At 42.8% G+C, this 12,246-nt stretch overlaps 1 protein-coding gene across 1 annotated transcript; it reads left to right on the top strand.

Annotated features, from left to right (window-relative positions):
- The first annotated feature begins 559 nt into the window (after positions 1-559).
- LOC21398486 (uncharacterized protein At5g03900, chloroplastic) lies at positions 560-12,246 on the top strand. The gene is made up of 13 exons (XM_010103259.2): positions 560-1,151; positions 2,430-2,537; positions 2,628-2,728; positions 2,861-2,941; positions 3,136-3,208; positions 3,378-3,443; positions 3,649-3,738; positions 4,161-4,226; positions 4,379-4,521; positions 4,610-4,696; positions 4,795-4,858; positions 5,239-5,382; positions 11,774-12,246. The coding sequence occupies exons 1-13, from the start codon at positions 768-770 to the stop codon at positions 11,915-11,917; spliced, it is 1,551 nt and encodes a 516-aa protein (XP_010101561.1). The 5' UTR covers positions 560-767; the 3' UTR covers positions 11,918-12,246.

Consider the following 12,246-nt stretch of genomic DNA (forward strand, 5'->3'; position numbering starts at 1 on the left):
ACGGTTAGAGTGTTAAGAAGCATTGTTCAATTTAAAAAAAATAGTATGTTAATATATCGGCAGGTTAAATTTTTTTAATTATTAAAGTTGTATAAAGTTATATAAAAATTAAAAAATACATAAATTTAATTATTAAAAAAATTTGACCCATGACAATTTCTTTAAAAAAAAAAAAAGCAAAAACAAAACGTATTATGTATTGTTCTTTTCTTGTCGTTCGGGCCAAGAGAGTTTTAAAGCCTCGTTTACTTCGTAGATTTGAGTTTTTAATTCGAGCTGAGATGTGATATTTTTTAAGAGCTTTTCACTGTAGCGAAAAAAATTAATGTGATATTTTTTAAGAACTTTTTACTGTAAAAACTTAAAACTGAAAACTTAAATCGGTCAAATGAACGAGACAAAAATTTCTCGTCGTTTTACAAATTTTGTCACTTGGGGGTCAAAGTTACATTAACAACATTGCTCCGGGGCATTCTTAAAAGTGATCCAAAATCATCATACTATACTACCAGTGGGGCAAAATAGTAAATGTACCAACGTCATCCTCACCGGTCACCTTGACCAAGCTCAGAAGAAAAATAAACAAAGAAAAATCTCAAGCTTCAATCTTCAGCCACTCGCCTGTCATATATTAATTTCAAATTATTCTCTCTGAAAAAAAATCTCTTCTTTCAATTTCCATTGCCAAAACCTAAAAAAAAATAGTCTCTCCTTTCAATTTCCATGGCCAAAACCTAAAAAAAAAAAAAAAAAATCGCAGTTTATTTATGGCTTCCATATCCACATGCTTCACACTTCCACCCAAGCCCCGCCTCTGTCTAAAGCCCTCGATTTTCCCAAACCTCCGCAAAAATTTCCCTGCCTACCAAACGCCGACTTTTCTCCCTGGAAATCCGGCGAAATGCCGGGGGCCGAGGGTTCTGGCGCCGGCGGTGAGAGCCGGCATCGACTTGCCGAGCGGAATCCGGCCCGGAGGCGCCGTGGAGAGCGACAAGCTGCCGAGCGACGTGAGGAAGCGAGCTATGGAGGCCGTGGACGCCTGTGGTGGGAGGGTCACCATTGGCGACGTGGCGAGCAGAGCTGGGCTCAAGCTGAACGAAGCTCAGAGAGCTCTGCAGGCTCTCGCTGCCGATACTAATGGATTTTTAGAGGTAATTTGTTGTCTTCATATAACTATAGACTTAAAAATTGTGAAAAATTTAGTGTGTTTTCGGAAAATTTTAGTGGGATTTGAAGCTTAATTTAGCTGTTTTATAAGGTTTCTATTAGTATGATCTTCATTTCCATTACTTAAATTGTAAAAATGCAATTGTTCATGTATCTTTGTATTTATAGTTTTCGGTATATGTTGTTTGGATTTATACTAAATGGATTTTTGGAGGTAATTTGTTATCTTCATAATTTCTATGAATTATAGACGTCGAAAGTGTGATGAATTTAGTTGGATTTTAAGCTTAGTTTTGCTATTGAATAAAGTTTCTGTTTATTCTAGTGTGCTCTTTGAAGTTTTGATTTTGCCGACGCATTTTTTTTTTTTTTTTTTTCCCCAATATGGTTTCAACAGGTGTTTTACATTTCCAATACTTTAATGTATTGTTGGTAATTGAAAATCAGGTATGTTTATGAGCATAGTTTGTCGTATATCATATTATTAGGACTTGTGTATTTTAGAAAATTTAGTGGGATTTGAGGCATAATTTAGCTATTTTATAAAGTTTCTATTTTGAAGTTTTTGATTTTACCACTGCAAATATTTTCAAGATGGTCTCAACAGGTCTTTTTCATTTGTTAGACTTGAAAGTCTTAAGTAAATGTAATGTGATTTGGGTATTTCTTCGTGTATGTTTTATATGAACATAATTTGTGGTATGTATTGCTGGGTTTGGTGTGTTTGGAATAGGAATTGAAGCTGAATTTAGCTCTTTCGTGAGTTTCTCTTAATGGGTCTTTTTTTGAATTTTTTATTTCCGGAGTGCAAATGTCTTTTCTTTTTTCTTTTTTTTTTCTTTTTTTTTTTTTTCTTTTTTCAAGATGGTCTCAACAGGTCTTCACATATCCAATACTTAACATTGTACATGTAATTGTAATGTGCTGTGGGTAATTGAATATCAGGTATGTTTATGAGCACCGTTTTTCGTATATGTTACTGGGAATTAGATTTAGTGTGTTTGGAAAAGTTTAGGGAATCAAAGCTTAATTGAGCTCTCTTATGAAGTGTCTCGTAGTGGGCTTATTTAAACTTCAAGATGGTCTCAATTCGTGTACGTTTATGTCCATAGTTTGTGGTATATGTTATTAATACTTTGTGTGTTTGGAAAATTTTATTGGTAGTTGAAGCTTTGTTTTTAGCTTTTTGTGAAGTTTCTCATAGTGGGATCTTTAAATTTGTTATTTTGTGAGTACAAATGTCTTCAAGATGGTCTTAACAGGTGTCTGACGAAGGTGATGTTCTCTATGTTTTCCCTAAAGATTACCGTGCAAAGCTCGCAACCAAATCATTAAGAATAAAGCTTGAACCTTTTTTTGAAAAGGGGAAGGTACTTTATATGTTAATCCTTGCCTAATGATTTGCCTATGCCCTGTAACTTTATGTTGGTTAGTAATATGATGACCATACTGTTTGACAGGCTGCATTCGAGTATTTAATAAGGGTTTCATTTGGGACTGCTCTAATTGCTTCCATCGTTCTTGTTTATACCACAATCATTGCCATTGTTTCTAGTAGGAGGTATTTTCCAAACTTGACGCAAATTCTTTTAATTTGTCAAATTTTTAGTCATATTGATATTCATTATACTAGTATTATTTGCCTCTTTTTGTTAACATTAGCAAGGCATTGATGATGGAATTTTGGTTACAGTGATGAGGATAATCGGGGACGACGAGGAAGGTCATATGATACGGGATTTACTTTTTACTTCAGCCCGACTGACCTTTTTTGGTAATGTCTTCTATACTTGGGAAATTAAAATGGCATTTTATCCAAATTCTCTGAACATATTATGTATGTCCAGTCATGCAAATGCTTTATTGGCCTTTCTTCTTCAACATGTACGATCTCAAGTTTTCACCAATTGAAACCTAGAATTTGACAGAAACTCTGGCTAATTTGTTTCCTATATTGCTTTATGTAAGGTACTGGGATCCATATTACTACAGGAGGCGACGGGTAAAAACAGATGATGACAAGATGAACTTCATTGAATCTGTATGTGACAAATGAATATTACTTTACTTTTCTAAATGGCAGTTCCCCTCTTTTGGAGGAAAATTATTATTATTATTATTATTATTAGTATTATTATTATTATAATTATTATTATTATCATTGAATAAAAGGTATGTTGATTGTTGACTTTATTAATCATGCATTTCAGACTTTCTCATTTGTATTTGGGGATGGTGATCCAAATCAAGGAATTGAAGAAGAGAGATGGAAGTTGGTAATACTTGAGCACTGAGTTCAGTGGTCCGTTGCTTGTAACATTTAATTTAAACTATATTCGTTGTATATATCTGCTTTTAGGGTGTTAGTTTTTTCATGCCTTCTCTGTCTCGAAGTTGATAACGGGTTGTTACTTGGAATAAATTCCTATTTCTTCCATCATAAAATTTTAATGGATTTTCCATTTGTCGCCGAATATGCAGATTGGCCAATACATATCATCAAATGGTGGTGTCGTCACAGCTGAGGAACTTGCTCCATATCTTGATGTAGAAACTTCAGGGGCGTCCACTGTAGGTTCTACATTTGATCTGATCTATACATTTTCATTAGTCCCTCCTTTTTTCCCTTAGTTTCCTCTCAAGTATGGTAGAAATATTTTTTCCCGTTTTCACATATAATTTGGTACGGACGCAGTTCACTGTGGGAGGTCTTATCAACATCCTCCCTTCCCAATTCGCAGTCACATGAAAAAGTTAACTATGAATCGCAACCATAATTAACAGAAAGGCTAGATTCGCTCATCTCTTTCATCATTCGCTCATCTTTCATCAGATTTTTTACCCTTTTGAAGTTTAAAAAATTGCTGCCAGCACTTTTTACTTTAGTCTCTTTTATTTATGGAATTCTGAAGAATTTCTTATCACTGTATCCATGCTGGTTCTTTATACATTTTGTTGTACTGCTTGAAATCATCTCCTTATGCTGGTTACAGGATGATGAATCATATATCCTACCTGTTCTTTTACGGTTTGATGGTCAGCCCGAAATTGATGAAGAGGTATAGTTCAAAAGTTATGAAAACATTGCATTTGCCAATATTTATGTTGTGTTGCGTTGAGACAGATGCCATTGATGTAATTCTCTTGTGTTGTGGTGTGTGGCAAAAGAGAGAGAGAACATTTTGACGCACATCTTTGCTTTTTTATGCAGGGAAATATTCTGTATCGGTTTCCATCTCTCCAACGCACAGCTTCTTCTCCAAGGAGTGGAAGAAAGGAATATGTAGGGAGAAGATGGGCTGATTGGGTTGGAGGAGTTGAGAAATTTCTCAAGGAGAAGAAATTGCAATTCAGGTTCCTTATTCTATTTGCTTTTTTCTAATAATTATGTGTTCAAATCATTTATATATAACTTGATGCATTTTTTTTTTTTTTTTTGCAGTAAAACTAGCACTTCTGAAAGAGCAATGGTCATTGGACTGGGTGGTCTTAATCTATTCGGGGTTATAGTTCTTGGAACCATGTTAAAGTAAGTTTTACATTAAATTAGTTGCTATTTAGCTGTCTTTACAATTACAACATGGCTCTAATACCTTCTGCGTCCTTTTTTTTTTCTTTTGTTTGAAGGGAAATGGCAATTCCACCAAGTGGCTTCATTAAATTTGTATCAGACATATTTCCTCTACTTCAGGTCCGCTTCAATAATCTGCCTTAGAAAACAGAAAATTTCCTCTCTGTGATTCATTATTTCCTTTTTCTTCAACATTGTAAACATTATTCTTTCTCTGTTTGATTTGATTGAAGAGAAAAGTATTTGGTTTGCCATGGTTTTGTTCAGCCCTATTATTTACGTCATTAAATAGTTGAGTGTCATTGTGACTTTTTGTTTTCTCTTTATTAATTGATTGAATGTCAATTGTTTATTTTTGAGTGAAGTGCATAAATTATATTTTTTACCATCTTGAGTGGTGTTTTTGATTTTTTTTCCCTTGATTAAAACGTAGGTTCTCAGACTCGTGACATCAAATCTCCAAATTTTTTTATCACTATGTTTGATTCATTTTATTGCAGATTTATGCTGGTTCTTTCTTTGCAATTCCTTTGTTCCGGTGGTATTTCTTGCGGAAGAGGAATACTAAAATAGAAAAGAGAAACCGAGCAAGAGAACAACGTGCTCGAGCACTTGAACTTCCAGATATCTCCCTAAGGCGAAAGGTGCGCATATTTGCTATCTCCATAACTTTTTTCCTTCCATTGTTACCCAAGTGCTTTCTCAAACTTTGTGTTAGGTACCTAGCTCAAAGAATCAGCCAAACACCAGACCATTCTCACTCACACAGCAAAAACAACAAGCAGATGAGAGTAATCAGGGGAATTTTATTATTCAATAAACTAAAACACCGAATTACACTGAACAAAAGAAAGATGGATAGATCGGAGATTTTGAGCTCTCCTGCACTCCTGGCCGTTTTCCGGCGTCACACACACTCAGAAGAAGATGAAAATGCTAGCTACCCAACCTACTGTCCCTTGCTGCATACAAATTACTCCCTGATTAGCCCTCTTGCCACGCCAGCCCATCCTAGCCACTTTCTATATTTTCCCTTAGGCCCTTAACTCTATGTTTTCTACCCTTTTTGCCTCTCCTAGTGTAAACTTGCTTTAGTAGGAGTCTAACAGTACCCCCCCTCCTTCAAGAACAACCTTGTCCCCAAGGTTGAAGTCGGGGAATTGTTGGTGGAGGTGGCCAGGGGTTCCCAAGTTGCCTCCCATTCAGGCAGTCCTTCCCATTGGACGAGCAAGTCCAAGTCATGTGGCCCTCCCTCTCGAGCCCAACGTGCGCGTAAGATGGCCGCGGGGCGGACCAGAAGCTCGAGCTCCTTTGAAAGATGTGGCGGCAAGGGGTGAGCAGCTAGAGTCTCCCTTGAAGGCTTTGAGTTGGGAAATGTGGAACACCGGGTGTATGTGAGCAGCCTCCGGAAGCGAGAGACGGTAAGTGACGTTGCCAATCTTCTCAGCGACCTCAAAGGGACCATAGTAGCGAGGTGCTAACTTCTCGTTGAGCTTCTTGGCCAAGGATTTTAGCCGGTAGGACCTAAGCTTGAGAAGAACAAGGTCGCCCGGTGCAAAGTGTACATCGCAGCGGTGAGCATTTGCAAACTTTTTCATGGTTTGTTGTGCCCTCTCCAATTGCTCCTTGAGCTCATCCAACATGGAGTTACGAAGTTGCATCTGCTTGTCTACTTCAACATCCAAGGAAGGAGTATCTTGGAACCGGTATAACACCGGGGGGTCCCAGCCATAGACGATGTGAAAAGGGGTATACTTAGTGGAAGCATTGTATGTGGTATTGAACCAATACTCCGCCCACGGAAGGAACTTCAGCCCCAATTTCGGTTTCGCGCAAGCAAAGCACCTCATATAAGTCTCCAGACAACGGTTCACCACCTCAGTCTGGCCATCGGATTTGGGGTGATAGGTGGAGCTAGTGTGCAACTTGGTCCCTTAGAGCTTGAATAGCTCCTGCCAAAATGTACTCATGAATAAGGGGTCACGGTCACTAACAATCGATTGAGGAACCCCATGAAGCCGCACAATCTCTCGGACGAATAATTTGGCCACCGATTTTGCTGAGGGTGTGCGAGGGCACAGAAATGGGCATACTTGGATAATCTATCAACCACTACAAAAATAGTATCTCAGCCCTCTGACTTAGGTAGCCCGTTGATGAAGTCCATCGAAATGTCCTCCCAAATTTGGTTTGGGATCGGAAGCGGTTGCAAGAGCACCGCGGGAGACAACGCTTCACTCTTGGCACTTTGGCACGTCACACATCGGGCCACATAATCGCGAATCTCCTCCTTCATTCCCGGCCAAAAGAGGTTACTTGCCACCTTTTTGTAAGTGTGGAAATACCCCAAATGGCACCACCGAATCATGGAACTCATACAGTAAACGAGGGATCCAAGGGGATGATTTTGGCAACACTACCCTATCCTTGTAGAGCAATAGCCCTTCCTTCAAACTAAACCCCTAGCGCACCATTTCCCCTCTTTGCAACTTGGCGATCACCCCCGAGCACCACTCATCCACCCGCTACCCCTGCGTCACATCCGCCAAATCCACCAAATGGAGCACGGAAAGAGCTGCTAGGTCCGTGGTTTGCTCTTCTCCCCGCCTTGATAATGCATCTGCCACCCTATTGGTTGCCCCTGGTTTAAATTAGACCTCAAAATCATAGCCCAAAAGCTTCGTAACCCAACGTAATTGTTCCGATGGGAGCATCCTTTGATCCATGAGGAATTGAAGATTTTGTTGGTCAGAACGAACCACAAAGTGGCGTCCCAACAAGTAATGGCGCCACTTTTGGATGGCAAATACCACTGCCATCAACTCTTGCTCATATACCGATTTCACCCGGCTTGTCTCGGCGAGGGCCTTACTAAAGAAAGCAATTGGTCTGCCTTCTTGCAGGAGGATTGCCCCAAGACCAGCCCCCGACACGTCCGTTTCCACTATAAATGGCTTGGTGAAATCGGGCATAGCCAATACTGGAAGGGTAGTCATAGCCCCCTTAAGGACCACAAAGACTTGCGCCGCCGCTTCTCCCCATTCAAAGCCTCCTTTCTTGAGCAAATTGGTAAGAGGACGTGCCATCTCTCCATACCCCCTCACAAAACGCCGATAATACCTGGTGAGGCCCAAGAATCCGTGCACATCATGCACATTCCGTGGTGTTGGCCAAGTAGTAATGGCCGTGACTTTGGAAGGGTACGCCGCCACCTCTTCTCCTGAAATTATGTGGCCGAGATACTCTACACTTGACCGGCCAAAAATACACTTCTTCTTGTTAGCATATAGCTTTTCTCTCCCCAAAATCTCCAACACCTTAGTCAAATGCTCTCTATGCTCCTCCAAGCTTTTGCTATATACCAAAGTATCATCAAAGAACACAAGGACAAATTAGCGAAGGTATGTTCGAAATACCGCCTTAGGTGTAATAGGACTCCTAGTTACTGCGCGCGATCGTATACTGAGGTGCTCCCTGGCGGTTGTTGGAATGATGTGAACCGGGCCGGGCCTCGATTCAGATAGATGAAGGGCCAAAAAGTAAAAATAGGGGGTTAAAAATTCCCCATCTCATTGGGGGCGGAAAACGAATCGACATCTCGATGTGATACAGCCTTTTCTTTTTTTGTTGGGAAAGAACGGCGAAGTCCATCCGAACCGTCCAATGAAGAATAAGAGGAGGGCAAAGCGCCAATGGCACGTGAAGTGCATGCGGAACGGGCACAGAGAAAATCAAGTCATTAATGCTTGGAATGTCACCGGGGCGCTGGTGAGGCCGAATGGCATCACTAGGAACTTATAATGGCCCTCGTGTGTCCGAAAGGCCGTCTTCTCCACATCACTCTCGAGGACCCGAATTTAATGGTACCCCCGCCCTCAAATCCAACTTCGAGAATACATGTGCTCCATGGAGCTCATCCAGTAGCTCCTCGATCACCGGAATGGGGAACTTATCCGGGACCGTTACTTGGTTCAAGGCCTGATAATCCATGCAAAACCGCCAACTACCGTCTTTATTTTTCACCAAGAGCACCAGACTCGAATAAGGGCTACAACTAGGCCGAATTATCCCCAAAGCTAGCATATCCGACACCAAACGCTCAATTTCCCTTTTTGAAAATGTGGATAGTGATAGGGTCGGACGTTAGGAGGGTCCGCCCCATCCTTCAATACGATATGGTGATCCCAGGCTCTCTTAGGGGGCAGCCCCTTGACCTCCTCAAAAACTCCCCCAAATATCGCCAACACTCCTTGTAGCTCCTTGGGAATTGCTTCGGCAGCCCCTTCCTTGCCATCTCCCACCACCTCACAAACCTCTAGTAATACTCCTACTCGGTGAGGCCCGAGAGATCGAGCCATCGAACGTAAGCTTGCCGGCGTGTAGCATAAAGAGGGGTCTCCTGTCCAACTCACCCACTCTTTTCCCTCCTTAAACTTCATAGTGAATCGGGACCAATCCGCTCTCACCTCTCCCAATCTACGCAACCACGTCACTCTCAACACCACATCTGCACTTCCCAACTCAAATGGGAAAAAATCCTCCACCACCTTGTAACCTTGAATCATCAACTCTACTCCCCGGCAAACACCTTGTTGTTTGATACACGTTCCGTTCTCCACTTGCACTCCACACCTAACCGAGGAATCACAAGGCAGCCCCAATTCCTTGACTACCAAATTCGATACAAAGCTGTGGGAGCTCCGCTATCCACTAACACGGCCACCTCCCCCGAACCTATCCGTCCTTTGACTTTCATGGTTTTCACAGAGAGAGAGAAATCTACCTTCTTTACCGTTGAGTCTTCATCGGAACCCTCCTCCTTGACTTCCCCTTCTATTTCTGAATCATCTTCGGTTGCCAACAAAATTTGGAGTTACTTGTTCTTGCAATGGTGCCCGGGGCTAAACTTACATTTATAAAGCAAAGCCCACGAGCGCGACATTGTTGCATCTCCTCCTCCGACAGCTGGCGGTATCCCCCTGCACCACCACCTGACGGAATAGAAGCCCCCGACGGGGAAGCTTGTCCCCTTCCAACGTCCCCCCCATTTTGGCTGGTGTTGGATCGAAGGGAGCTCCCCGGAAACGAAGGTCGGCCGGTGGTATCGTCATTAACGAATAAGATCTTCCCAATCCTCCAACCTATCCATTCTTCCACCACCCCATTCTCTCCACCGCCTCGTTTTGATCCTCGATTTGTTGTGCTATCTCCATTACCTCGTGGAGAGTAGTTGGTTTATGCATCTTCACCTCCGCTCTAGCATCCTCTCGGAGTCCATTGAGGAAGACTCCCTTATAGAATGCACTTGGCATTCCTCTCACCAGAGCCGAAAGCAATTCAAAGCGGTCCAAATAATCCGCTACCGATCCCATTGCTTCAATGCCATCAATCTCTCCATCGGATCGCCCTCCTTGGCCCTACTAAACCGCTTCAAGATCGCTGCCTTCAACTCCCTCCAACCCACAAACGGGTCTTGCGAATCTGTCCACCGAAACCAATTCAAGGCATGCCCTTCCATGCACATTGAAGCAGTCGAAACTTTGTCCTGTTCCGATACCTCGCACTTGTCAAAGTATTGTTCCGCCCGAAACAACCACCCATAGGGTCCTCGCCGGCGAAACTTAGCATCTCGATTCTCCTTCCCCGAATTTCTCCCCTTCCCCGGTGACCTTCCGGGGTCTCTTGGCGGAATTCCTGCTAGTCCTCCCACCGTCTTCCCCCACAGGCCAGCCTCGGATCCCATCCTCTTCAGGCCCCATACAGATCCGGATCAGGGTTGGGTTCCCTGTTCCGGGGATGCCCATGGCGTCCCTGACCCGGAATAGGCCTCTCCTCCTCAAACTCTGGCTCCCACACAAGAATCCGCCGTCGACCCAGCTCCGCCGCCTTCTCCGGTGAGCCCCGACCACCTTCCGCCCTCAACCCGCCGTCGATCTGCTCTCCCCATCGCTGACCCAGTCCTCCAAACCCTAGATCTCGCTGGTAGTCGTGTTCCTCTAGAAGACCCATGTCCCTCTGGCGCCCAATCGCTCGCTCACGGCCTCGATCTTCGCGGATCAACGCTTCCTGGCGGAGATCGACCCGGATTGGAACCTCCACTCCACCTGAGTCGTCGCGATCTGGGCTTTCCTCGCCCCGAGGCGCGCGATCTCGCCGCTCCCCGTCCTGCCGTTTGCCGTCGCGACCCAAATCAGCCACCCCGGCCATCGGCCGCACCGCCAATAGTGTCTCCATCCTCTACAGTGTCGCCTGCACATCTCCCATCTGAGTTCGAACCTCTCCCACTTGGTCCTGAAGCTCCACCATTCCACCACGTAGCCCAGCCACCTCTTCACGTATCTGCGGAAGATTCTTAGTCACCATTGCGTGGACAGCTTCCTAGACCACCGCCAATCCCTTCTCCACGGTGGTCACCCTCTCTGTATTTGCCGGTTTAGGCGCCATGGATCGTTGCTCTGATACCAAATTTGTTAGGTACCTAGCTCAGAGAATCAGTCAAACACCAAACCACACTCACTCACACAGCAAAAACAACAAGCTGATGAGTGTAATCTGGGGAATTTTATTATTCAATTCAACTAAAACACTGAATTATACTGAACCAAAGAAAGATAGATGGATAGATCGGAGATTTCGAGCTCTCCGGCACTCCTTGCCGTTTTCCGGCATCACACTCAGAAGAAGAAGAAAATGCTAGCTATCCAACCTACTGCCCCTTGCTGCATTCAAATTACTCCCTGATTAGCCCTCTTACCATCCTAGCCACTTTCAATATTTTCCCTTAGGCCCTTAACCTTTTTGCCCCTCCTAGTGTAAACTTGCTTCAGTAGGGGTCTAACACTTTGACTGATTTATATAGTACATTCCCATGATTGGGGAACAGGCTATAATGCTCTTTTAAGGATTTATTGATGATAAGATGCACCTGCTTTCAAATGTGCTTCAATAATGTTTGAACAAAATAGAATCAGAGTTCATACCAGAATTAGAAACTGAAATGAGGGACTTATGTTTTTGCTCCATGATCTTATTCAGCTCCTGAGTGCGCGGGATATGGCTCAAAAGACAGTTATAGGACAGGATCAAATCGTATATAGTACGGACAGGGATTTTCTTGAGCAAGACAACAAGGCTCGTGAATGGGATAGACGATTTCGAGAGATAGAGCGGTCAGATTGAGAAGCGGATTCCGTTGAAAATTTTAGAATTTCACAGCTTTAAGTTCCCAACCTTCATATTTCAGTCTTCACTCGCCGAACTGTAGGTGGACTACATAATCCCATTTCTTGCCGCTGGAATAGAATTTTTAACATTGTAAATAGCTTACACTTGCATTATTTCAAATGATGTGCCTTAAATGTTTGGGGGAATTTTGTTATGATATTATTTTTATACCTTATTTTATGATAATTTGATAAGAGTATGGAAAGGGAACATGCCAGCGTCAAATTGGTTGTTTGTAAACCTTGAAATTAAGCCTAAAAATCCAGGAAATCTCCCTTTTGTCA

Source organism: Morus notabilis, unplaced genomic scaffold (assembly GCF_000414095.1).
Source record: "Morus notabilis unplaced genomic scaffold, ASM41409v2 Scaffold1317, whole genome shotgun sequence".
Lineage (NCBI taxonomy): Eukaryota > Viridiplantae > Streptophyta > Magnoliopsida > Rosales > Moraceae > Morus > Morus notabilis.

Excerpts from the sequence above, each read along its gene's own strand:
- LOC21398486 (XM_010103259.2), top strand. The coding sequence starts at position 768 with ATGGCTTCCATATCCACATGCTTCACACTTCCACCCAAGCCCCGCCTC. Across the intron at positions 3,209-3,377 it reads AGATGAACTTCATTGAATCT|ACTTTCTCATTTGTATTTGG; the intron begins GTATGTGACAAA and ends CATGCATTTCAG. Across the intron at positions 4,522-4,609 it reads GAGAAGAAATTGCAATTCAG|TAAAACTAGCACTTCTGAAA; the intron begins GTTCCTTATTCT and ends TTTTTTTTGCAG.